This window comes from Lontra canadensis, unplaced genomic scaffold (assembly GCF_010015895.1).
Source record: "Lontra canadensis isolate GAN:19392208 unplaced genomic scaffold, GSC_riverotter_1.0 scaffold94, whole genome shotgun sequence".
In the NCBI taxonomy this organism is placed as follows: domain Eukaryota; kingdom Metazoa; phylum Chordata; class Mammalia; order Carnivora; family Mustelidae; genus Lontra; species Lontra canadensis.
In genome coordinates this window covers 3,883,010-3,910,619 of record NW_022631088.1, presented here as the reverse complement: position 1 = coordinate 3,910,619, position 27,610 = coordinate 3,883,010, and the positions used below count along the sequence as shown (strand labels likewise).

The following is a 27,610-nucleotide window of genomic DNA, read 5'->3' as shown; positions in this document are numbered from 1 at the left end:
CAGATTTGCCCCGTTACATTTTATTTCTTCACTTAGCTTTCCTTTTAGCACTTTTAAAATCCCATATTCTTTTATTCCTTTGACAATTTCCCTTAACTTCCAGGTAATCATATTGAAAGTCTGTAATAAACATCTCCTTGGTCCTCCGCAACACTTAACTTAGCCTGCTGCATACCTGCCCCTCCTGATTATACATCACTTTTATTTCTGCCCCACTTGACGTATTTACTTAGCCTTTCCCAGATGTTTACCAGTTTCTTTGTTTACTGTTGCTTTCATAAGCCAGCTCTTTCTGGACTCATTTGAGAGAAGTCTTTCAGCATTTCTTCCCATGGGGTCTGTTTACGAAGAGCTGCGTACGTGTCTAAAATTGTCTGTACTCCACCACCTCACTCTTGAGCAATAGTTTAGTTCAGTATGTGATTCTAGGCTGACAGTTTCCTTCCATACTTCGAAGAGGTTATTCCTAAGTCTTCTGGCCCTGATGGCCAAAGAATGACAGTAGTCTAACACTAGTTCCCTTATAAGTGCTCCGTCTTTTCTCACGACTGTGAGGTTTTCCTCTTGGAGCTCCGCACTGTGTTGTGTAGATGGATTTTGCTTGTCGTACTTGGGGTTCAGAGCACCCTTTAAGTCTGAGGGACTCTCAGGCTTTCTTTAGTTAGTGCCTCTCCCACTGATCTAATTCAGATGTATTTTGAAGCATTTCACTTAACCTTTCGTATTTTAATTTTGCTTTAATTTAAAACCTCTGTGCTGGGTTGTAACTTCCAAGTCTTCCAATGTGCTACTTCTCTCTTCAGTTGTGTCTGGCCTTCTGGTAAATCTGTGAAGTTTTCTGTTTATTTCAATGACTATATTCTTCCTATCTAGAATGTCCGTTAGGTTCTTTCTCAAATCTACCTATTTTTAAAATTACCTTGGTTTACCTTATGGTTTCCATTGCTGCTTTTCTCCCTTGAAACACGTTAGGCACATTTCTCTTAGTCTCTTTCAGGTCATGGTGGAGTTCGGGCGGTGTCGCATGCACTGCTCTCTCTACTTCCTGATGGTTGAGTTGCTCAGGGAAGTCATTCCCTTTTCTTTCCCGGCGCCTAGAGGGGAGGAGAGGAGAGGGCGCTCTCCCACCTCTGTCCCCAGTTACCAACCTAGGTCAGATGTCTTCACATGGGAAAAGGGGTCTGTAAAGGGACTTCTGAGGCGCCAGCCCCGACAGCTTTGAGTGGGAACCAAGTGGTGAGAAGTTTTCAACATATTCATCTGTCCTTTTGTGACCCTGAAAAAGTCATTTAACGATTAATCTTCTCTGTAATATAAAGGTGTCTTATTTTAAGTATAATCAGACTCCAAAGAAAAGGTGACACATGATTTCTTAAAAACAAATAGTTTAATTTCATTTTTGTCCGGGAAAAAAATACAACTTTAAAATGAAACAACAAGCATTTTGACATTGTCATCCTGTGTCATTTTTTACGGTACTACACTTACTCAAAATGTGAAGATACAGAACCTTTTATAAATTTCTGGAATCAAAGACTCCCACTTCAGATGAAAACAGATTGGTATAAAATGTCAGTTCACTAAATACTCCATTTTTGTTCTTTCATAGGGAATATCTTGTAGAAATGTACTATAAAATAAGGCAGATTTATGGGAATTCAATTATAAAATTTTAGGGAAAAAGTGTTAGGTCTTAATTTCGCTGACTTTGGGGAGTCACCTGCAAAGCCGATCAGATGACCAGAGAGTCCCAGGGCTCTGCTTTCTGTACAGAGGAGCTGCTCTCCTTGAGGGCTTCAGACTCAGGCTCTCCCCCAAGACCGCTTTTCCCAATGAGCATCAATCAGAAAAGAGTCTAACATACACAAATATTTCTGTAGTGCAGTAAAAAGGTGTCATTTTATAGTTTTAATTTGCATTATGAAAATAAGTCTGTACACCAAGTAATACATATTTAATGAATATGAATCATGTAAATTTGGTCATGGCGTTTAAGGTTGGCTTTGGCTTTGAAGTATTTCAGAATTCATAGAAAATATTGAACTTCTAATAAAATAAATAAAACATTTTAATAACTGATATTAATCAACTTCAAAATTTCTTTGTACTTAATAATCAGCTTCAAAATTTCTTCTGTGTTTTTCAGTCGCTGCTCAGTGTGAGAGTGCAGTCACCTTCAGTAGTGCTCCCGGCCGGCGACTGCACCTTCTCGGCGGGGGGGAGGGCCTCAAGCTCCGAGTGCCGGGTGCGGCTCGTAAGTGCTGGACACGGGTGGAGACAGGGTGTGCAACAGGACATTCTCCGTCACCGGCAGAAAACCCCTCCCCGTCCTTTGGAGAGGGTCCCTCTGAGCTCGCGGAGGAAAGTCCGCGCCACCGGCTCTCCGGGGACTGTCCGAAGAGCCCCTGCTGCAGGCCCCACAGGGCGGACCGGGTCGCACTTGGTGGCCACGGCACTGCATGGTGGCTACAGAAGGTCGCCGACGGCCCCAGGTGCTCTCACGGGCTCTGCAGACCTGGCACTGTTCGGCCTAATACTGCAAGGGCCCGGGGCCTCTGGCTGCCTCAGGAATTCCGAACGAGCCGAGGGCCAAAGCTCCGGGGCCCGGGCGGTGCTGCGTGCTACTCGGGGGGCGGCCGGAGGCTCCGCAGCTTCATTTCGTCCAGTCCTTTCCAGTATTTAAAGTTGTTGTCAAGATGCTGCATTAACTCAGGCAGGTCTACAAAGGCTGGAGAAAAGGACAGGGATGTGGTCTCCTTCCCAGCCTCAGGGGACTTTGGGCTAAGGGGCGGCACTGCGGAGGGGGCCGGGGGCATCGGGCAGGTGCGTCACCCCGCTCAGCTCCCGGCCTCAGCCCAGCCGCTCCGCCCACACCTGGAGGGGCCTCAGAGGGGCCGGAGCCTCAGAGGGGCCGGAATCTGCTGGAGCCTTTCATCAGCTCCGGTGGCGGGGCGGTTAGGAAGGCAGTGGAGCCCCCGACCCATGGCCCTGTCCGGCTCCCCACCACCCCCCACCAATCCCCCCCACCTCCCTCACGCCTCCGACTCAGCACCTGCTGCTCTTAGGCCATCTCCTCCCCCCAGCATCCCGTCCTCGCCGGGCTGCAGCCCTGAGCAGGGGAGGGGCGGGAAGAGCACCCAGGCCTCCGGGGTCCTCGGGGAAGACATGGTTCTCTTCCTCTGTCCTCCTTGAGAGACTAAGCCCCACACCCATTCCAGGGCCAGCCACGCCATGGGCCCGGGCGCCTGTGGAGGGCGCCGGCCGCGGAGCTCTTACCGTCCCAAGCATCAAACATGTCCGTGATGAAGTAGTCGATGAAGGAAATCTGGGACTTGGGGATGCTGCAGGTGTTTCTGTCAAAAACCGGCATCACCACGGGTAAGTCCTGCCGCTTCTCCTCATCCGTCTGGAAAGCAGAAAAAACCCGAATTAGGAGACTCCAGTGTCTGGCTCCGCTCCCTGAGGAGCGGCCCCAGAACTCGTGGGGAGCGGGGACCAGGGCTCGAGCCAGAGAGCAGGGGTCCCGGAGTGGGAGCCCGCGGCCGGCAGATCCCCTGCCCAGCTCTCCTTCCTGACCCCAGGAAGCTCCTTGCCGAAGCGGCTCCATGAGCGCCAGAGGCCAGTGCAGCAGGTGCACACGGCGGGGGCTGCCCCGCGCACACCAGCCGCCTCCCCGGTGGGGCTTCCGTGCAGCCCGGAGCCAGGGCCGCGGCACTGGGAGAGAAGCCGCCCTCACAAGGAAGGATAGAGGGGCTGCTGCTCCCCTCAGGTCAGTTGTTTATTTGAAAAAGTTCTGAACCCCCCGGGACCCTGAGGTGAAGAAACAACTCAGATGAGCACGTTTGTGTCAGACTCTTCCAGACCGTCTTTAGGATTCCAGAGATTTGCAAAAAAATGAAAGTAAGCCCGCCTTTCCCCCCAGGATCTTAATTTTATCTTGAAAGAGATAAGGGAGCTCCTTTTCTAAACGAAGGTCTTGCTTTCACCACAGCGTCCTGGAGAAAACGGTGAGGGGATGTCCGCAGGGACGCAGGACGGCTTCCTGGAGCCCCTGAAGGTCCCCGGTCACGCGAGGGGCAGGGGACGCGAGGGGCAAGTAAGGTGGGCACCAGCTCGGTGGGCTGCCCAAAAGGAACCATGAGGCGGGTGGTGACTGAAGGTGCTGGGGTCCTGGGGAGCCATCTGGAGGGGACATCCTCCTGGCTCTGGCACCAGATCATCCTTCCCGACCATCTGAGCAGCTCGCCGGGCTGGGGGTGCAGGTGGCCCAGGGGAGGCGAGGAAGGAGAGCACCGGGGAGGGACACCAGGGGGCCGTGGGAAGGGGCTTGGCCGGGCTGCGGCGGGGGCTGGGCTCAGGGGAGGACTGGTCCCAGATTCAGCAAGACCCAAGGAAAACTCCTCTCAGGCCGGGGAGCTGGTCCCCACCCGCTGCCACTCTTACCCTCGGAACGGGTCCCAGGCCCCGGCCTGCTCCCTTGAAGCGCTGCTCACTTTAAAACAACCATTTACATCTGCTCAAAGAGCTAAAGGAAACCATGACCAAGGACTAAAGGAAATTAGGAAAATGATGTATGCCACATAAGAATAGCAACAAAGAGAAAGAAGTTATAAAAAGCACCTAAATAAATTCTGGAAGCTAAAAAATGCAAAGATAGATTTGAAAAATCCACGGGAGAGATCCAACAGCAGCTGTGAGCAGGGGGCGGGGGGGCGGGGAGAACAACGACAGGTCAGAAGAGCGCATTTGAAGTTCTTGAGTCTGAGGAGAAGAAAGCGAAAAGACATGAAGGGAAGTGACAAGAGTCTGAGGGACTTTGGGGACATTATCAAATGGATCGATACATGCATTATCAGAGTCCAGCCAAGACAGTCGCAGCAGCGGCCATCAGAAGCAACAGCCCCAAACTGCCACCACGTGAAGGAAGGCCTACACCTGCGACACCAAGAAGCCAGACAACTCCAGATAAAAGCCCGCAGAACCTCATCGCTACACGTTATAGCCGAACTGTCAGCCAGAAACAAAGAATCTTAACAGCAGCAAGAGAAAAATGACTTGTTAGGAGAAATTCTCCGAAAGATGCTGAGCCGACTTCTCAGGAGAAGCCTGGGACGCCTGTGGGCAGGGAAAGAAATGACGTGAAGCAGACAGACCTGTCATCAACTGAGAATTCCTTATCAGGCAAAGCTGTTCTTCAAAAACGAGATGGAAACGCAGGCGCTTCCAGATAACAAGTGGAGAGGACAGATTAGTACTGGGTCTGGCTTACAGAAAATGCTGGAGAGAGTGAAGAAGCCGGACAGTAACTCCGGGTCCTATGAAGATCTAACAGGCTCCAGTAAAGGTAAACACATAGGCAAATGCACAGGCATACAAAGCAGTATTACTATAATTTTGGTTTGTAATTCCACTATTTTCTTTTTCATTCTTTTAAAAAGATTTTACGTATTTATTAGTGTGAGAGGGAGAGAGCATGAGAGGGGAGAAGGTCAGAGGGAGAAGCAGACTCCTGGCTGAGTAGGAAGCCTGGTGTGGGACTTGATCCCGGGACTCCAGGATCATGACCCGCGCTGAAGGCAGCTGCCCAACCAAGCCACTCAGGTGCCCCCGGTTCCACTATTTTTCTACAGGATTTAAAAGACACGCATAAGAATCCCCCCCATTAATGGATACGTAATACAGCAATATATCAACCTATGACATCAAAGTAGGGTGGGGGACAGATGTACAAGAGTTCGTATGTATGACTGAAGTTGGTATCAATTTAAAACAAATTGCTTCACTTTAAGATACTGTTTGTACCATGCTAACTGCAAAAATCCAGAATACTTACACATAGAAGGAAGTGAGGAAAGCAAAGGTATCACTACAAAAAAAATCAAACACAAGGGCAGGCAGTCATGGGGAACAGGAAAGACAAAAAAAAAAAAAGAAAGCCAAAAAGCTGTAAGACATCAAGAAAACAAATGGCAAAAGTCAGTCCTTCTTCAACAGTAATTATTTTAAATGTAAGTGGTTTAAACTCCCCAATCAAAAGGCATAGCTGGCAGGATGGACAAAAACCTGACCCAACTATATTCTGTCTACCAAAGGCTTTCTATCAGATATCAAGACACAAGTAGGTTGAAAGGATGGAAAAAGATATTCCAAGAAAAAACCAATAGGGAGCTGAAGAGTTATGCTGCTATCAGACAAAATAGATTTTTAAGTCAAAAACAGAGAAAGATATTATATATTGAAAAAACAGGTTAATTTACCAAGAAGATGCAACAATTGTAAGCCTATCTACACCAAACATCAGAGTCCAAACTACAGGAAGAAAACACGGACGGAGCTGGAGGGAGAAACAGATACTCCTACAATAATAGTTGAAGACTTCAATACCGCGCTTTTGATAATGGATAAAACAGATCAATAAGGGATCGAGGACTCGAATAATACAAACTGATGGGACCTCCCATTAAGAGAACATTCATCTAGCAACACTTTGGATACGTAATTTTTCTCAAATGTAAGTGGAACATTCTCCAAGATAAAATGTAGGTTCAGCCACAAAACAAGCCTTAATAAATATTTTAAAGATTAGAATAATCTGTACAAAGATTAATCTTAATACAAAGTACTTATTCTACTTGGAATGCAACTGGAAATCAATAGGAAGTAACCTGGAAAATTCACAAATATGTGGGAATCAAATACTCTTGACCAAGGGGCCAAAGAAGAAATCACAAGGAAAATGATAAAATACCTTGAAGCAAATGGAAATGAAAACACAACATCTAGAAAGTTATGGGATGAGATATAAGTAGGGCTGACAGGGAAATTTATGGCTATAAGTACCTACATTAAAAAGAAAACTCTCAATTCAACAACTAATTTTACACCTTACTTAAAAAAGATTATACTAAACTCAAAGCCTGCAGAAGTAAAGAAATCACAAGCTAGAGCAGGTAAGTAAAACAGAGAAAAGAAAAACAGAAAATCAACAAAACCAAAAGCCAGGCCTCTCAAAAGATTACAACACAACTGAAAATTCTTTACTAGACAGACTAAGGGAAAAAAAGGTTCAAATTACTAAAATCAGAAGTATAAGTGGGACAAAATAACAAGGGAAAAAAGGGGGACATAACTACCCATTTTACAGAAATAAAAAGACTGTAAGGGGATATTGTAAATAGTTGTACTGCAACAAAATGGATAACGTAGATGAAATTAACATTCTTTGAAACCTACAACCTACTAAGACTCAATTATGAAGGAATGAGAAGCTGAGTAGACCTGTAACTAGTAAGGACGTTCAGCCCACTAATGAAAAACCTCCCAACAAAGAAAAACCCCGAACTAGATAGCTTCACTGGTGAATTCTACCAAACTCTTAAACAGAATTAACACCAATCCTCCTTAAACTCTTCCAAAAAATTGAGAAGAGGACACTTCCTAGTTCAACTGAGAAGGAGACCATTACCAGTACCAAAGCTTGGCAAAGACATAGCAAGAAAACCACAGACCAATATCTGATAGAAAAATCCTCAGCAAAATAGCAAACAGAATCCAGCAGCACAGGAAAGGATCATACGCCATGACTAAATGCGGTAGAGTCCAGTAATGCAAGGATGGCTCAGCATCTAAAATCAGCTGAGGTGATACACCACATTAGAACAGTGAAGGAAAACAAAACACATGACCATTGAAAATGTTAAATCTTATGTGTGTTTTACCACATGCGCGCACCCACACAGACACCTCCTGCTGAACTGCTTCCAAGGAGGTTGTAGCATTTGTACACCTGTTACTGATGATGAATCCCAGGTGCCCCACATCCTTAGGAGCTCGGTGTTGTCAGTCTTTGAAACTTCCGGACACCCTAGTGGGTGTAGTGGTTTTCCCTGTGGTTCTAGCATCTGTTTCCCTGATGACTAATGATGTTCAGCACTTCTCATAAGCTTCTTGACTGTTCGTACATCTCCCTTTGTGACGCGTCTGTTAAAATACTTGGCCATTTTAAATGATGGTTTGTCTTTTTATTAATGAGCGGTCATTTCTCATACATCCTGACTTAGCCGTTGGCCGGGACTTGTGGGTATTTTCCTACAGGGGTTTGCTGTGTGCAGATGAGCACAATTCCAGAATTCTGATTCTCTTTTCCCAAATTTTCTTTTTATGGTGGTGGTTTTCTGTAACTACAAAATATGTGTCCATTTCTAAATGACCAAATTAGGATATTCTTCTGTGTTTTTCTTCAAAAGCTTTACGGTTTGAGGTTTTATATTTAGATCCACGATCCACTGTGAAACAATATTCCTCCGGTATGAGGTAGAAGTTGTGGTTCTTTTGTTGGGTAGAAAGATCTAAGTATTCGGATACCACTTGCTGAAAACCATTTTCCTTTCCATGCTGATTATGTGGATGTGGTCTACTTCTGAGACCTCTGTATTCTCCTCCATCCATGTACCTGACCTCCTTATGCGAGCACCGCACCTGCGTGATTATTTTAAGTTCTAAAGACAAATAGTGTGAATTTTCCAACTTTTTTCAAGTTTGCTTTGCTTTTTCATGGTCCTTCACCTTTCCATATACATTCTGAAATCCATTTGTCAATTTCTACAAAAAAAAAACCCAAAAAACAAAAAAACCCAGAACTCCTAGCCACCTCCCTCCCCCAACAACAAAACCACCCCGCTGGGATTTTGACTGTAACTGCACTGATGTACACATCAATTCAGAGAAAACTGTACCTTAACAACAGTGAGCCTTGGAAGGAAGCGAGCCTTGGAAGCCTTGGAAGTCCGGAGAACTGGTACACCTCTGCAGATGTTCAAGTGTTTCTTTAATCTCTCAGCAATATTTTGTGGTTTTCAGTGTAAAGGACTAGACTTCTTTTTATTAATTTGTTCCTGGATTTTTTTTATAGCTATGTAAATAGGATTAGGTTTTTAATTTTCCAGTTGGTTTTGGCTAGTACAGAAATACTATGTATTTTTGTGTCTTAGGACCTTCTGTCTTAGGGCCTTGCTAAATAAAATCCTTGTGAATGCTATCATTTTGTACACTCCTTGGAGCTTTCCATATAAAAAACCATGTCATCTGCAAAGATGAAAAAAAATTATCTTCTTTGTACTTTTTTCCTCTTTATTGCAATGACTAGGACAGCCAATTCAAGGTTCAACAGTGGTGGTACCCTTCCCTTGTTTCCAGTCTTGAGAATGTATTCAATATTTTACCATTAAATATAATGTCAGATGTAAGTTTTTGTAGACGTCCCTTTTAAAGTAAGTTCCCTTCTATTCCTGGCTTGCTAAGTGTGTTTTTTGATGAATGAATGTTGAATTTCATCAAATGATTTTTCTGTAGCTACTGAAATAATCATGTTTTTTCTCTTTTCTTTTAATTGGGGATGGGGATTATAATTCTTGATTTTTCTGTTATTAAACTGACCTTGCATTCTTGGGGGAAAAAACCTCTAATTTATGATAAGATAGTATCTTCTTTATATACTATTCAGTTAAGTATCTCTGCATCTATGTTCATGAAGACAATAGACTATAATTTGCTCCGGTATTGTTTTTTTATCAGATTTAGATATCAGAATGATAATGGCTTCATAAAATGAGTTGGGAAGTGTTTCTACCTCCTCCTCTTTTTTTTTAAAGTAGATGCCACACCCAATGTGGGACTTGAACTCATGACTCTGAGGCTCGAGAGTTGCATGCTCTACTGAGTGAGATAGCCAGGTACCCTCCCTGCCCCTGCCTCTATCTTTTGATACAATTTTATAAGACTGGTATTATTTCTTCCTTAAATATTTGATAGAATTCCTCAGTGAAACCATTTGGGCCTAGAATTTACTTTGTGGGAAAATCTTTCAGAGTAAATTTTGATAAATAATTTAATACAGGACTTCTCAGGTGGTTGTTTTGTTGATTTGGGTAAACTGTAGTTTTTAAGGCATTTAAGTTGTCAAATTTGTTGGTACCTTAAAAAATTATACTTCTAATATCTGTAGGATTTATTATGATAATACCTCTTTCATTACTAATATTGGTAATTAGTGTTCTTTTTTCTTGATAATTCTAGTTAGATATTGGAAAATCTTACTAATTTTCTCAATCAACTTTTGGCTGTGTTAATTTTTCTCCATTTTCTCATTTTTTGCTCTTAAATATTATCTCTTATATGCTTTGTCTTTTCTGGTTTCTTAAAGTGAAATCTCAGTCATTAACTTTAGGGGTTTTCTTCTCTATTTTCATTTTATTTTTGTCATCATATAAGTGTAGTCTTTAATCCTCAACCCCCTATTTCCCCCACCGCCTCCCCTTTGCTAACCATCAGTTTGTTCTCTATAGTCAAGTGTCTGTTTCTTGGTTTGTCTCTCACTCTTTTTTTTCCACTGTGCTCATTCGTTTCTTAAATTCCACCTATGAGTGAGACATATGGTATCTGTCTTTATCTGACCGGTTTATTTTACTCAGCACTATACTCTCTAGCTCTTTCCATACTGTTGCAAATGGTAAGATTTCATTTCTTATGGCTGAGTAATATTCCATTGTGTGCACCACATCTTCTTTATCCAGACATCTGTCGACGGACACCTGGGCTGCTTCCATCGTTCGGCTACTGTAGAGAATGCTGCTACAAACACAGAGGTGCAAGTATCCTGTTAAATCAGCGTTTTTGTGTTTTAAGGGTAAATATCCAGTAGTGCAACTCCTGGATTGGGAAGAAGTTCTGTTCTTCATTTTTTTGCGGGCCCTCGGACTGTTCTCTGCAGAGCCCACACCAGTGCGCATGTGCACGCACGTGCACGAGGCACCCTTGTCCTTCACTCCCTCACCGACGTTTGTGGTTTCTTGTGTTCTGATCTCAGCCATTCTGACAGGGGTGAGGTTTGATCTGCATTTCCCTGGTGATGTGTGACGTTGAGCCTCTTCTCCTGTGCCCTGGCCATGTCTCTATGTCATCTCTGGAGAAATGTCTATTCATGTCTTCTGGCCATTTTCAAACTGCATTATTTGATTTTTGGGGTATTGAGTTGTATCAGATTTTTATGTATTTTGGATTCTAACCCTTTGTCAGATATGTCATTTGCAAATATCTTCTCCCATTCTGTAGGTTGCCTTTTACTCTTACTGTTTCCTTTTCTGTGTAGAAACATTTTATTTTAATGCCTCAGGAGACATAGCTAGGAAAATATTTCTATGGATGATGTCGGATTACTGCATGTGCTCTCTTCAAGGTTTTTGATGGTTTCAGGTCTCACATTTAGGTCTCTAATTCATTTTGAGTTTTATTTTTTGTGTATAGTGAAGAAAAGTGGTCCAGTTTCATTCTTTGGCTTGTGGCTGTCCAGTTTTCCCAACAACTTTTGTTAGAGACTTTGTCCCATTGTATCTTCAATCATTTGAAGAGTAACTGACTTCTGGGTTTTCTGCTCTCTTCCATTGATCTATGTGTCCTTTTAACTGCAATACCATTCTGTTTTAATTACTACCACTTTGTACTAGAACTTGAAATTTAGAACCATGACATCTTCAGTTCTTCCTTTTTCAAGCCTGCTTTGGCTAGTCAGGATCTTTTGTGGGTCCATACGAATTTTAGGGTTGGTGGTTCTGGTTCTATGAAAAATGCTATTGATAATGGGATGGGGATTGCCTTTAATCTGTGGATTGTTTTGGGTAGTACAGACATTTTAACAATATTTGTTCTAATTCATGAGCATGGAGTGTCTTTCCGTTTCTTTGTGTCATCTTGAATTTCTTTCACCAGTGTTGTATAGTTTCCAGACCACAGGTCTTTCACCTCTTCAGTTAAATTTATTCCTAGATGTTGTTTTTAGTGCATTTGTAAATGGGACTGTTTTGTTATCTGACCCAATGATTATTAAGAAGTGTGTCGTTCAATTTAGAAATATTTGGCATTTTCCTAGATACGTTATTACTGAATTCTGATTTCATTCTGCCATAGCTACAGAATATATTCTGTATGATTTCATGTCTTTTAAATTTACTGAATAATTTCTGTGTCCCCAGCATATGATGTGTTTAGTAGATGTTCTGCCACGTAAGGTGTAGTGAACTTAGTTTAACTCCGGTAAGGTGACGGATAGTGTCTGGATTGTCTGTTCTTACCAGTATTTCAATCTGGACGTCCCATCAGTTACCGAAAGAGGGCATTAAAATATCCACACATGACTGTAAAATTGGCTACTTCTCTGTCGGTTTGGCTTCATTTATGAGGTGTGTTATCAAGTGTACGCACGTCTATGATTACTGTGTTCTCCTACAGAACTGACCCTTTATCATTCTGAAGGGCCCAGTTTCTCTCTCGTAACATTTTCTATCTTGACGTTTGAGATCAATGTAGCCACTCCAGTCTTTTTTTTATATTTACAACTTGCGTGATAAATCTTTCTCCATCCATTTCTGTCTTTGTATGTATCTGTTCCTTATATTTTGTGTCTTTTGTGGACTGCATGTAGTTGGTTTAAAAAAAAATCCAACCTGATGATCTCGTATTTAATTAGCGTTTAGTCCACTAACATTTAATGTTAAGTCTTGATGTCATTAGTGGTAGAGCTCCCATTTTACCTTTTTTCCCCTTGTTTGTTCCTGTTTCTCCTTCCTGCCACTTTTGTCTATTTTAATATATCTTAGCATTCCATTATAATGTCTAACTTTTAAACAACACAAGTTGCTCTAAGGATTACCCTATGTATCCGTGACTTTTCAGTCTAGAGCTAATTCATATAACTAGCGCTTCATGTAAAGGTGTAAAAACCTTGCACTCATGTACTTTTCCTTTTGCCCCATCCTTTATACATACTCTACAACGCAGTCTTATAACTTTTGCTGAAAATAGTCCTATGTATTTAGAGAAATTAAGAGAAAAAAATACCTGTAGTTACCATTTTATATTATATATAATATATAATTAAAATATAAATGGTAAATATATATAATTACATATATATATATTTATGTATTTACTGTTTTATAAAGTGTTTTTTTCTTTTTTTAAGGGGCTTGAACTCATGACCCTGATATCAAGACCTGAGATCAAGAGTCGGATGCTTAACTGACTGAGCCGCCCATGTTTTTCCTTTTTTAACTGCGGTATAACTGACATACATGACTCCGTCCTTGTTCATATGGTGAAATGCTCAGCACAGTAAGTCCATATCCTGCACACATGCAGAATTTTTTTCTTGTGATAAGAACTATGAAGATCTACTCTCTCAGCAACTTCAAATATACAATACAGGGTTAACTATAGCGGCCACACTGTACATTGTATCCTCATGACTTACTGATTTTATAGCTGGAAGCTTGTACCTTTTGACTCCTTCCATCCATTTCACACACGCTCGCCCTGGCAACAAATAATCTGTTGTATTTATGAGCTTTGTTTTTAAGATTCCAAACTTAAGTGAGATCATAGTACTTGTCTTTCTCTGATTTATTTTAAGATAATGCCCTCAAGGTCCATCCATGTTATCACAGATGGCAAGGTTTCTTTTTTTTTTTTTTAAGATTTTGTTTATTTATTTTGACGGAGAGATCATAAGTAGGCAGAGAGGCAGAGGAAGACGGAGAAGCAGGGTCCCAGCTGAGCAGGGAGCCTGACGTGGGGCTCGATCCCAGGACCCTGAGATCATGACCTGCGCGGAAGGCAGATCCTTAACCAACGGAGCCACCCAGGTGCCCCAAGATTTCATTCTTTTTTAAGGCTAAGTATTACTCCATTATATATACATAGTGTGTGTGTGTGTACTACTTTATCCATTCATGTACTGATGGGCGCTTGAGTTGCTTCCATATTTTGGTTATTGTAAATAATGCTGCAGTAAACTGAGAAGTGGATTTATCTTTTCAAATTAGAGTCTTTGATTTTTTTGGGTAAATACCCAGTACCGGAACGACTGGATTCTATGGTAGTTCTGTTTGTAATTTTCTGAGGGGCCTCCACCCTGTTCTCCACAAGGGCGGCACCAGTTTGCGTTCCCACCCACAGCGCAGGAGAGTTCCCTTTGCTCCACAGCCTCACCAACACTTGCCGTGTTCTTCATTTTGGCCGATCTGACAGGTGTGAGGTGATGTCTCCCTGTAGTTCTGACTTGCATTTCCCTGATGAGTCATGCTGAGAATCTCTTCTGTGTCTCTCGGTCATCTATAGGTCTTTGGAGAAATGCTCATTCGTGTCTTCTGCCCATTTTTAAATTGGATTAGTTTTTTCCTTGGTGTTGAGCTGTACGGCTTTTTAATATATTTTGGATATTAACCCTTTATGGGAGGTCATTTGCAAATAGTCTCTCCCATTCCATAGGTTGTCTTTTATTGTTTGCTGTGTGGAAGCTTTTAATTTTTAGTCCAAATAGTATATTTTGCTTGTTTCATAGGACATATATCTAGAAGAATGTTAATAGCTGATGTCAGAGAAATTACTGCCTGGACTCTCTTCTAGGATTTTTATGGCTTTAACTCTCACATTTAGGTCTTTAAGCTCTTCCGAGTTTATTTTGGTGTGTAGTTTAAGCAGTGGTCTAATTGAATTCTCTTGCACGTAGTGGTCTTTTTTCCCAGCACTAATTATCGAAGAGACTTTTTCCCATTGCTTATTCTTGCCTCCTTTGTTGAAGATTGACTGTGTAGTTGTGGGTCTATTTCTGGGTTCTCAATTCTGTTCTACTGATCTATGGGTCTGTTTTTGTCCAAGTACTACACTGTTTCAAAGTCTATCTTGAAATCTGGGGTTGTGATATCTCCCAGTTTTGTTCTTCCTTTTCAAGACTGCTTTGGCTACTCAGGGTATTTTATGGTTCCATACACATTGTAGGCTTATTTGTCTAGTTCTGTGAGTGATGCTGCTGGTATTTTGATAGGGGCTGCATTAAGACCGTGGATTGCTTTGGGTATGTGGACATTGTAACAATAGTTTCTATACGCAAGAGCATGGAATACTTCCTCATTTGTGTTATTTTCAGTTTCTTTCATCAGTGTTCTGTAGCCTTCCGAATACAGGTTTCTCATCTCCTTGGTTAACTTTGTTCCTGGTATTTTATTACTTTTCATGCAATTGTAAATAATATTTTCTTAATTTCTCCTTTTGCTCCTTCACTATTAGGGTACAGAATCACAACAGATTTCTGTACATTGACTTTGTATCCAGTGACCTTACTGAATTCTAGTTTTTTTAAATAAAGATTTTATTTATTTGAGAGAGAGAGAGAAAGCACAAGAAGGGGAGAGGGTCAGAGGGAGACGCAGACTCCCCACTGAGCAAGCAGCCTGAGGCGGGGACCACATCGATCCTAGGACCACAGGATCATGACCTGAGCCAAAGGCAGATGCTTAGGCAACTGAGCCACCCATGCGCCCTTAGTGGAGTCTTTTTAAAAAGATTTTACTTACTTATTTTAGAGAGAGACAGAGATAGCAAGAGAGCATGAGTGGGGAGGAGAGGGAGAAGCAGCCTTGATCCCAGGACCCTGGCGTCATGACCTGAGCTACCCAGGCCCCCTTGGTGGAGTCCTAAGGGTTTTCCGTATGTAATATAATGTCGTCTGCAGATAGTGAAAGTTTTATTTATTTATTGTGAAATAAAAATTGTAGAAGTTTTTATTTCCCACCAATCTGGATGCCTTTTATTTTTTCTTCTTGTCTGTTTGCTGTGGCTAGGACTTCTGGTTATGTCGAATTAAAGTGGTCAGAGTGGACACCCTTGTCTTGTTCCTGATCTTAGGGGAAAAGCTTTCAGTTTTTCACCACTGAGTATGAAGTTAGCTGTGTGTGTGTGTGTTTTTTAAGATTTACTTATCTGAGAGAGGCAGAGGGGGAGAGACTCTCCAGTAGACTTAGTGCTCAGTGCAGAGCCCTGAGGTGGGGTTTGATCTCACGACCCTGAGATCACGACCTAAGCCCAAACCAAGAGTTGGACGCTTTACCAACTGTACCACCCAGGCGCCCCAGCTGTGGAGTTTTCATATATGGCCTTATTAAGTTGAGGTTTGTTCCCTCTAAACCTTTGCAAAGGGATTTTAATCATGAATGGATGTGCTTTGGTGAATGCTTTTTCTGCATCTACTGAAATGATCATATGGTTTTTATCTTTTCTCTTTTGGACGTGATATATCACACTGATTGATTTGCAAATATGGAACCACCCTTACATCCCAGGAATAAGTCCTACTTGATGGTGGTAAATTAATTTTTTAATATATTGTTAGATTTCACTTGCTAATATTTTGTTGAGGGTTTTTACATCTATGTTCATTGAGATACTGACCTACAGTTCTTTTTCTTTGTAGTGTCTTTATCTAGTTTTGGTATCAGGGTAATGCTGGCCTCAAAGAATGAGTTGCTTTCTTTCCTCTTCTATTTTTGGAATAGTCTGGGGAGAATGGGTATTTGTTCTTGAAATGTTTGGTAGAATTCACCTGTGAAGCTGTCTGGACCTGGACTTCTGTTTCTTCAGAATTCAATTTAATTGCTGGCCATTGGTCTGTTTAAATTTTCTATTTTTCCTGGTTTAGTCATGGAAGGTTATGTGTGTCTAGGAACTTACCTATTTTTTTTCTAGATTGTCCAATCTGTCAGCATGTAATTTTTCCTAAGAGTCTCATAATGCTTTATACTATGTATATTATGGATCTGTGGCATTGGTTGGTATTACTTTTATTTCTGATTTTACGTCCTCTCTTTTTTTGAGAGAGAGAGAAAATAAGTTGGTAGAGAGGGGAGGCAGAGGGAGAATCAGACTCCCCGCCGAGCAGGGAGCGTGACGCGGGGCTCCATCCTAGGACCCCAGAGATCGTGACCTGAGCTGAAGGCAGCCACGCAGTAGGGTGAGCCGCCAGACACCCCCTCTCTCTTTAATGAGCCTGGCTAATGGGTTGTTGATCTTCAAAGACCTGATTTCATTGATAGGTTTTATTGTTTTTTGTTTCTATTTTGTTTGTTTCTGCTCTAATCTTTATTATTTCCTTTCTTCTGCTGGTTTGGGGTTTTGTTTTTTCTTTCTCTTGCTCCTTCAGAGGTAAGGTTAGGTTGAGATTTTTCTTGGTTCCTGAGGCAGGCTGTATTGCTACAAACTTTCCTCCTAGAGCAGATTTTGGCCCATTGTGTTTCACTTTCATTTGTCTCCGTGTATTGTTATTTCCTCTTTGATTTCCTGGTTGGCCCAGTCATTGTTCAGTAGCGTGTCAGTCAACCTCGGCGTATTTGTTCTTTCCTGGAGTTTCTCCTGAGATTGACTTCTAGTGTCATTGCTTTGTGGGTTGGAAAAAGATGCACGGTTTTATTTCAATTCTTTCTGAGTTTTTGGTCTAATATGTGATCTATCCTGGAGAATGTTCCATGTGCACCTGAACATGGATGGAATGTTCTGGATATATTGGTCATGGATCTGCCTGGTCTAATGTGTCATTTACAGCCATTGTTTTATTGCTGATTTTGTGTGTGGATGATGGATCACTGCTCTAAGTGCACGGTCAAGTCCTCTACTATTGCTGTATTACCATTGATTATTTCCTTTACATTTGTTAATTAGCTGCTTTACATTCCCACAGTTTGGTGCGCAAATAGTTAAAATTGTTATAGCTTGTTGGATTGTTTCCTTTATGACTATGTACTGTCCTTCTGTTTCTTGTTACAGTCTTTTGGTTTAAAGTCTATTTTGTCTTATACAAGTATTGCTACCCTGGCTTTCTGTTCACACCTATTTGCATGATAAATGCTTTTCCATCTCTTTACTCTGTCTGCATATCTTTAGGTCTGAAATAAATCTGCTGGAGGCAGCATATAGATGGGTCTTAATTTTTTATCTAATCTGCCACCCTATGTCTTCTCATTGTTTAGTACATTTACATTCAAAATAATTGTTGATAGGTATGCATTCATGGCCATTTTGTTGTTTTGCAGTTTTTCTGTTCCTTCCTTCCCTTGTTCTCTCACATTAATTGGCTTTACTTTTTTTTTTTTGCCTATTACAAGTTTCTGATTTGTCGTTACCATTAGGTTATATATAACACCTTATGCATACAGAATTCTTTATTAAGTTAATGGTCGCTTAAGTTTGAACCCCTTCTAAAAGCACTAAATTTTTATTCCTCTTGTCCCCAAATTTTAGGTAGATGTTGTCACGCTAAATATCCTTTTATTGTGTGGAATCCATTGATGGATTTTTATAGATACACTCAATATTACTGCTCTTGTGTTTCCTACTCTTCTGACTCCTGCTTATGGTCTTTCCTTTCCACTCAAGGAATCCCCTTTTGCGTTTCTTGTAGGGCTGCTTTAACGGTGATGAATTCTTTTGTGGGTCTGGGAAAGTCTTTACCTCTGCTTCTATTCTGAATAAAAGCCTTGCTGCATATTCTCGGTTGCAGGTTTTTTCCCTTTCAGCACTATGAATGTATCATGCCACACCCTTGGGGCCTACAAACTTTCTGCTGAGAAATCAACTGGTAGCCTTTCGGGGGTTCCCTTTTATGTAACAGTTTTCTTTTGCTGCTGTAAAAATGCTCTGAAGATCACTACTTCGTGGCATTTTAATTACTGTGTGTCTTGATATGGGCATCCTTCAGTTGATTTTGCTGGGGCTCTCTGCCTCCTGGATCTGGATTTCTTTTTTTCTTTTTTTTTTTTTAGATTTTATTTATTTATTTGACAGATCACAAGTAGGCAGAGAGCCTGATGTGGGGCTCTATCCCAGGACCCTGAGATCATGACCTGAGCCGAAGGCAGAGGCTTTAACCCACTGAGCCACCCAGGCACCCCTAGATCTGGATTTCTGTTTCCTTCCCCAGATTTAGGAAGTTTTTCTGCTATTTATTCAAAGAAATTTTCTGCCCCCTTTTCTTTCTCTTCCTCTTCTGGGTCCCCATGAAATGTTTATTATACTTGATGGTGTCACTGAGTTCCCTCAACTTATTCTCATTAGTCTTATTTTTTTTTCCCTCTTGATTCAGCTTGATTGCTTGCCATTACTCTGTTCTCCAGGTCACTGATCTGTTCTTCCTCTTTTTATTCCCTTTAGTGAATTTTTAATTTTAGTTACTGAGTTATCACTGGTTGGTTCTTTATGTTTCTCTTTGCTGAGGGTGCCCACTCTTTTCTCAAGTCCAGTTAGTATCTTTATTGCTCTTATTTTAAATTATCCATCAAGCTTATTATCCTCTTTCCCACTTAGATCTGTTAGGATTCTGTCTTGTTCTTTCATTTGGGACATGCTCCTCTACCTCCTCATTTTGTCTCTGTGTTTGGAAATTCAGTTATGTCTCTGCTCTTAAAAGCAGTGGCCGTGCAATACTGGTACACAAGAACCTGGTGCTGTGGGGTCTCCTGGGGGTGCTGCTGTGTTTGCCTTCAGTCAGGCATCTGAAATGGCTCTCTCTGCCTGTTGTGGGTAGAGTTTGGTCTATGTTAGGAGTGGGTCTGTCTGAGGCTTGAGTTGGGTCAGACCAGACAACTGCTGAGGCCACAGCTGAACTGGTATGTGTGGTTTTCTTTCCCTCTCCCTGGGGCAGGAGTCACTTTGGGGTGGTGCCACCCAGGCACCCCTAAGCCCACTGATTTTTCAAGTTCCGGGTTATAAGCCCCACTGAGCGTAAGAAGTTAAATCTCTGTTTTTCAAAGCCAAGTGTTATGGGGATTTGTCTTCCTGGTGTGGGGTCTGCTCCCCTTCCCTGTGTCTGCTGTGTCCCTCCCCACCCTCTTGGATGTGGCATGTATGTATATGCTTTCAATAAATTTGCAAAACTTCTAGCCATTGTATTTTCTTTTTTTTTTTGCCCTACAAGAATTTTTTCTACCCAGAGAGAATATGAAGGGCAGACCACAGTGTAAAAGCTGTTAAGAGAAAGTCGTTAGCCCAGGATTCTAAAGCCAGTGAAAACATTCTGCAGGAAGGAATGCAAAGGCATTTTCAGATAAGGGAAGCTGATCAAATTACTGGTAAGCCTGTAAGGCAAGCTGTGCTCCACAAGGACAGAATTTCACTTAGCTCTCTACTTCCTGGTGGTCACTCCCTTGCCTCTAATGGTCTTACTGTATTTCTCTCTCAAGGAACTTATAAGAGGCTGCATCTCACCTGAGAGAAGTATTCTTCGGAGATGCGTGCGGCCCACTCAATGCACTGCTCCAGGGGCCGGCAGGGGTTGGACACATCCGCGCACTTGATCAGCATCCGCTTAACCAGAGTCCGGTTCTCTGGGGTCCTGAGCATGGTGGTCACGGCTTCTTCATCTCTAGCCACTTCCTGAAACATGGGAGAATGTGATCAAAGTGGGTTCCCTGGTACCGAGCCCCTGTCTTACAGGTGTGGCCCCACTGTACACATCAGAAGGCCCTGACCAGAATCGACAAGTGAAATGCTTCATGGAACAGTGAGGAGTATAATCTGAGCCTTGAGCTCAGCCCCTCACTTGACAAAAAGGGAAACTAAGGCCCAGTGAGATCCTAGCAGGACCCAAGTGTAGAGGGTAGCACTGGCGGTCGGTCTTTGTACCCCTCCCCCTTCCGGGCTCTTCTCTCCTTCCCACTACAGATAGTGAAATGAAACTTCTTTGTTCTAGCTCTACTGCTCTCCCGTGGGACAGGAGTGTTTATTATACCGCCTTAATAAAAGAAGTTAAGTTTAAACATAAAAGGTTTCTCTGCCCTCTCACCAGAAGGGACCTGCAGTGCACCAGGCTCCCTGCCCTGCACAACCCAACCCCCACCCAGTCCCATGAGAGCTGTGATCGTGAGAATTAGCAGCAGCCGAGGATCAGTCTATCAAGATTGTCAGAGGCAGTGTTACTTCATAATTGTCATTCTCTTTTGATCTTCACTCACAAAAACTTACAGTCGGCATGAAAAGCAGTATCATTTACTATTGTATCTTATAGATGAGGACACTGGGACCCAGAGAGGCGAAGAGACTTGTCCAGAGCTACCCAGCTAACCCAGGATAAGAACTTCAGGTCTACCTTTAGTTCTGGGCTCTGTCTGTCCACAGTATCACATGCTGTCTGGGTTAAAGGAACACCACTGGCATGGATTCTGAACCTGTGGTCTAACGGGCTAGGTGGCTAAGCCCCCTGAAGCAAATTCAGGTTGGAAGAGGGAGCATTAGGGCAAAGAGCACTGTCAGAGACAGCAACCAGCTAGTCTCCTCACGCTTGCCAGAGAGCTTAGCTGTGTGATTTCAGTGAGTAACCACAATGGTCTAAAAAGGCCTGATGGGAACAGATATGCCATTAAAATGCCCATCCAGAGCCCAGGCTGCCTGTTCCCCGGGAGAGTGCCACAGTGCACATGGCCAAGGCTGCCTTGATAGGTCCCCTTGCCCCCAGTTTCCCAGCACCAGCCACTTCGTGTTGACCCTTCTCTCTCCAGCTGTGTGACTACAGTTCAGTCCTCGCAGCTGTAAACTACTTTCTTTCCTAGGACTCTGTCCCTCCTCTGCCTGCTCACCAGGTTGATTTCCAGTCTCAGAAGTAACCCCAAGTCCTTACGGAGGAGAGCTAGAACAGAGTATTCAGCTGGAACCTGGGGCCTACCCCGACCTGGCCCGAGCAGGGGCCTGGTTGACATGCTATCCAGGATGTCAGAGCTACTAAAAGAGGTTGGTGGCAGTGCTGCCACACTGGAAGACTGTGGAAAGGAAGTGAAGTCAGAAGCAGAGCCGGAGGACAGGGGTGGGTGAAGGAAGCAGAGTTCCCAGTGGGTTTCAAATCGGGTTGAAGAGGAACCAGTATGAAGGGGGTAATAAGCTAGAAAGCCGGGGACAAAGGCCATAACCAGATGAGATACAGGAGTCAAGTGGGGTCAGAATTTAAGGACTGGTGATCCTAGCCTCACAGGGTAAACCATCCCTGTGCCTGGTCAGACTCTTAGGACGGTGACAGGAGGGGGAGGAGAAGACCAGGAGCTGGGGCCAAGGTGTTCGGTGGCTGTGGGGTAGGCGGCAGGGCCTCGAAGGAAGAGGGTTCATGAAAACAGATGCTGCAGGTGCGGATCTCACCACACCTTGTCCCACGCCCACCTGTCCTGTGCCCTCAGCTTCATTCCGCCCATTCTACAGCCAAGGAAATGGGGAAGCACAACTGGGATGGGAACTCCACTGTCTGCTTCCTTGGCTGTCTCCTGCCGGGCCAGAGGTTTCAGGTCGCCCTTGCCGGGCAGTTTTTGTGGACTCCAGGCCTCAAGTCCAGAAATGATGTCCAACAATACCATCACCCTTGGGACCAAAGTGCAGGGTTTTTCTCAACGCCCCCGCCCCCACCCCGCCGGCATTATGGAGACCAGCATGGGAGAGTGGATGCTGCCACAGCAGGTGCACAGCGAGGGTCGGGGGGAGACCTCAAGAAGTCCAGCTGACCCCGGGATGCCCGGGGGGGGAGGGGCGGGTGGGAGAATGCGTACGGGCACAGTCCCCCCACAAGTCAGCTCCAGTTTCCACGTCTACTTCTGGAGGTCTTTTTTCCTGACACGCTTGTATACTTTAATTTTTCAACCACTGGAAATTAAATCCAAGGGACCTACCGGTGGCCTTCCACAGCTCATCACCTCTTCCACTCCGTTTCCCCACAACACACAGGAACGAGGGACCCACACACAGGCTCTCCTCCTTACCCCATCTGCTTCGAGGGCTGCCAGGGGCTTGTTGATGCTGTTGACAAATTTGTTGACGTGCTCGAAGTGCTTTGTCATTTCTGTGGCTAAGACCATGTCGATAACCCCCTGACGCAGCGTCCGGTAGTCGTTCCTGTTTCAGACGGCAAACGAGAGGGAGCTACAGCGGACTCGTCCAGGCCAGACAGATGCTCCTCCCAACAGTCGGTATCCAGGACAGCACCCGCTGTGCTGAAATTCTAGCACGGCAGGAAGTCCCGGGGCACACTTGAAAGCAAGATCATTAGCAAGGGGAACCTGAGCGGAGGTTAAAATCACGACTTTACAGGTGTGATGTTCGTCCTTCTGGGGCATAAGGCACATAATTCTTAGAGCAAGAGAACATGGTGGGGTGAACAAGGGCAGACATCGGTGGTTATGACGAATGTACCGAGAGGGGCCTTGAGATCCAGCAACTGCGGCGCCCGGACGCTGAGAGGGTAGACAGGCAAGAGTTGCGTCCCTCTCCCTCCAGCCCTTGTTTCCACTTAGTCATTTTGTGACATTAGCTCTGTTCAACCCCTTTTCTCCAGTCACCCCATTGCTTTCCCAGGGGACAACCCAGGTGACCGGGTCCTGTGTATTATTCCAGAGCTAACCGATGTCTGTACCAGCAACTCTGAATAAAGCCTCCTGCAATTCCAGAACATGGCAAAAGAGTTCTGTAAAATCAGGAATCTTTAAAAATCTCCCTATAAAACGTTTCTTACCAATCCAAATTAATGTCTTCGACCTGGTATTTATGAAGTCCCTCCCACAGACCGTGCCAGACACAGAGGGTACAGAAAGGAACGAAGGGCAGTGGCTACCGTGGCCGTACGGAACCTCAGAATCAAATCAGACATGAGCCAAGTAATGAAAATGATGACTGAAACATGGTAAGGGCTGTGAAGGAACCTGGCGCTGAATAACTAGCACGAGGGGTCAGGGAAGGCTTCCTCGCAGTAACACGTGAACACCGACAACGCCGAGAAGCGGGCTGGGCCCAGGAGGGCGGAGTGGAGCGCTCGGAGCAGAGACGGAAGAGGACAGCTTCTCTGAGTCTCGAGAAGCTCAAGATGTCAGCATCGTACTTTGTCATCTTGAAATGTCAAGACATAAAAGAGCTGAACCTTGAAAGCATCGTGCTAAGAGAAAGGAGCCAGTCCCAAGAGACCACACATCGGGGGCGCTTCTGTTTATGAGGACATGTGTGGAACTGGCAGATCCACGGAGACAGAAGGTGCCTCCGTGGGTGCCTGCGGCTGGGGGACTTGAGTGGGACCCGGGAAGGGACTGTCAACGAGTCTGAGGTGCTTTCTGGGGAGGATGGAAACATGCCTAAGTTGACTGGGGTGACGGCCGCACAACTGGAACTATCCTGACAGCCACTGCACACATGCAAGGAGAGAACTCCAGACCATGCGACCTGTACCTCAGGGACCAGCGTGCTCCCCCGCCCAGCGCTCTCACCTCTCCATGTTCTTGAAGATATTGCATTTGTCATCTCGGGTGGTCAGCTGGAAGGCCAAGGCCGCGTGGTGGCTCTCCAGCACAGCAGTGTCATTATACAAAATGGCCAGCTCGCTTCCAGCATTGCACAGGAACGAGTTGGTTCTCCCGGGGTGGTCCACATCGTGGATGGTGGCTGCGATGAGGGCCGCGACCTCGTCGACCGGATCTAAAGTTTGCTGCAAATGAGAGTCCTTTTAAAAACGTGGGCACGGCCCTGGAAGCAGGGAAGCCTTCTGGAGAGTTTTCCTGCTGCCCTACCACATGAAGGGAAAAATATCCCCGATTTCTGAGAAAAGCACACTGTTAAGCAAATCCTGTGTCCCTACCTCCCCTGAGCAGCGGCTGCATGTTTGTACTTGTAAATTAGGGACCATCACTGATTCCTGGTCTCACACACGTTACACACAAGTCCGAAGTGTCCTCCGCACACAGGGGTCACCTCCTCAGCCAGCCTAGCTCTCGACCCATCACAAAAAGTCTGAGATATTGGTCCCCCTGCTGGTGCTCTGTCAGGATGAGGTCAGCCTTTTGTGAGTTTGGTAAAATTATCTGAAAGTTCTCCATTATTTTCAAGTCTTTTCATGGCAGGCGTTTAATGGATTTGCCACCCAGCCACCCCGTGGGTGACACTTTTTCATTTAACCTTCAGTTACTAAATTCTAGTTTTGTTCTGTGAAGGTTAAAAAATGTACCTATGAAATTCTGACGTTTATCATGACATTCGTTGTGTCCTAGAAGCTTATTTTTGGAAATACACTACGGACACTTGAAGGTATATTTATAAATCTGTATTTATTTAAATTGAAATTCAATAGTTTTAACTTTAAATTAGTGAACTGTATATGACTTCTAGCTTGATAAATGCTGTTTAAGTTAGCTTTCTAAGTGCGTATTTGCATGTTATAGTAGTTCAAAACAATTATAAAAAAATCGGGCTGTCTTTATATTCTGATCCATATTGACACAGACACCCCCCAAATTTGTTTTCGTGCTCTATAACCGGTCCTCTCTGGACTCCCAATTCTGCCTGCAGTGTTGGTCCTGAGCTTTCCTTTTAAAACTAGAGGGAGCAGCAAAAGGGCAAGTGAAAGACCCAGCTCGTCTGACCTCTGGGGCCCAGACTTCGCTGCTCCGTGTGTCCTTGTGCTGTTACCCTTCACGCTGTCCTCTCCCCTGCACTAGTCCCCTGTCGCAGAGGATGAAAGGGATCGAAATGGGAACAGCAAATGTGTGCCCTCTCTGCCTGACGGTGGCTCTGTGGGGCCGTCCCCAGATGCCAGGACACCAGGCAATGACACGGCACCGTCTCCCCCATCAAGAAGCCCTGTTCTCAGACACAAAACCCATGGTTGGATCCTTCTACTCTCAAGTTCTTCTGAAAGTGAAATGGTGATGCCACAGCGCTCCCTGGCCCCTCTGACCCACTTCGGAAGCGTGTGGATGGAAGGGGCACGAATACTTCGGAAGTTCTGTGCAAGTCCGGCTGCTGCTTTGAAAATCTCCCTCGAGAAATCACTTACAACGTGGAGAGCTTTCTCAGGAACTGGCTTTGGGGGTGGACAGTCACATTCCACAACGGAAACCTTCCTTCTGGGAAACTCTTCTCATCCCTCTTTTTCTTCCTGCCTCAAAGCTGGGGCTGGAGTTGCCAGACAGCACCCCAGGGGTACTCTGAGCCAGGTGACCAGCCACAGTAGGGGCCAGTGGCACCTGCACAGACTCGGCGGAGCAGGACAGACCAACTGTGCAATGCAGCACCTGGACCAGTTAGCAGAAGTCCGAGTACCTGGACGCAGTCATCCTAGGAGCAGCCCCACGTGAGGGGCACACGGAAAAGGGGCATCGAGATCAGTATCGGGGCTGGGGGGACAGTCCAGGAAGTTTCCCCGGAGAAACAAAGGCTGGGATGGATCACTGAAGGGCAGCTGGGACACAGGGAGCCTGGAGCAGCAAAGGGAACAGCACGGCCAGGGCAGGAGTGTCGGGAACCGCAGGGGTTTAGCGTGGCCCACGAGGGGCCTGGGTGTCGGAAGCCTTGACCAACCCTACTGCTTCAGACCTGCAGGGGGCAGGGAGCCACTGCTGGAAACAGCATGGTCCGCTGTGCTGGCAGCGGTGTGGGGGAGTTCCACGGGAGGCCTGGGCAGAAGGGCTCCAGTGTTCCCCGGGAGAGGAGAAAGCAGGGCCCTCGCTAGGACAGCAGCAGGGGCGTCACAAGGTGGGCTCCGGGTGACAAAGTCACAGACCTACTGGATGACTTGGGCTTGGGGAGAGGAGAGAACAGCAAATGCTTCCAGGTTTCTGACCTGTGTGTCCTTGGCTGATGGAACTCCAGCCGGGGCCAGCAAGCCCAGGTGGGAGCAGCACTGGGCGAGGATGAACTTGGCCTTCAACCTCGCTGACACAGAGGGATGGGCTGGGGGTGCCTAGGGTCTGTGGGCTCATGGGGCACCTACAGACACATTGCTGCCAACTAACCATTCTGGCGGGTTTCCTCCCCGCTGCTCACACTCTCACCAAAGAGCTGGGCTCGCGTCATGAGTTAACCCCTCAGATCCACGAGCTGCAATGCAGCCTGCTGGCCTACTTCCCCTGCGGCGGCACCCTCCCAGGGCCGGCGGGGGTGGGGTGCGGCGGAGGGGGCAGACAGGTGGGGATCCCCAGGGCAGTGCCCCCCGCAGAGCACCCCGTGGAGGTGGAGGCCGCCGGCTGCTGCCCCAGCCCTCCAAGCCCGGTACGCCCACACAGCTCACCTTTATCCTCTCTTTGCACAGAAAGTAGGCAGTGGCGTGAAGCACGTCGGCAGAGTGTGTCGAGTTGTGGTAGGGGTTGGAAGAGTGGTAATTGGCTTCAATGACCTGCAACCACGATCGCAGCGTCGTCTCGGAGCAGTTCAAGAATTCACAGATTCCAAAGCGAGCAAACATTTTGAGACCAAGATAAATCAAAGGCCTGCAGAGTAAAACATGCCCGGCCTTAAAACAAAGGAACAGGCCAAGTGTTGGGAGCCCTGAAGAGGTTGAGACCCAACCCGTGGAGAGGAGCCAGCCTTCAGAGAGCGTGCGGGCAGCAAGGGGGGCTCGCCCGAGTGGTGCAGGACGGGGGCGCCCTTTCTCCCAGCAGCTGCCAACCGCGGCCGGCGCCCAGGCCCAGCTCTCCATCCGTGCTCCCCACGGGCTGGGGTGAGGTGTGTTCACCGCCCCCCTTCCTCATTCAGACTTCCGCTTGCACCAGCAGATTTCTCAAAATCAATGTGATGCCAGGCTTGAACCCTAGCCTCGCCCTTGCTCTTGCTGGACCCATGTTATTGGCCAGAGGCCCTTCTAGAAGCAAGTAGCACTTTTTGAAAGCGGCATGGTCACCTGCCATGGTGGAGGCCACAGCGTGAGGAGGTCTTCCCTGAGAAGGTGACCCACAGGCCACCAAGTCGCGCCCTTCCTTGAGAAGTTACCTCAAGGGCGCCTGGG

At 45.3% G+C, this 27,610-nt stretch overlaps 1 protein-coding gene across 2 annotated transcripts in view; it reads right to left on the bottom strand.

The window, feature by feature from the left end:
• Positions 1-2,381: 2,381 nt before the first annotated feature.
• Positions 2,382-27,610, bottom strand: part of PDE8A (phosphodiesterase 8A) — a 145,515-nt gene continuing 120,286 nt past the window's right edge. Inside the window, exons 17-22 of one of the 2 annotated variants that reach the window (XM_032836978.1) lie at positions 26,897-27,095; positions 24,102-24,319; positions 22,611-22,743; positions 20,083-20,250; positions 3,277-3,406; positions 2,382-2,728 (exon numbers count right to left, since the gene is read on the bottom strand). In XM_032836978.1, coding sequence (XP_032692869.1) covers positions 2,622-2,728; positions 3,277-3,406; positions 20,083-20,250; positions 22,611-22,743; positions 24,102-24,319; positions 26,897-27,095 — 955 coding nt within the window. In that variant the 3' untranslated portion in view covers positions 2,382-2,621. Of the gene's footprint in view, positions 2,729-3,276; positions 3,407-10,597; positions 10,630-20,082; positions 20,251-22,610; positions 22,744-24,101; positions 24,320-26,896; positions 27,096-27,610 lie in introns of those variants that run through there. The other variant, XM_032836979.1, reaches the window with a different exon arrangement.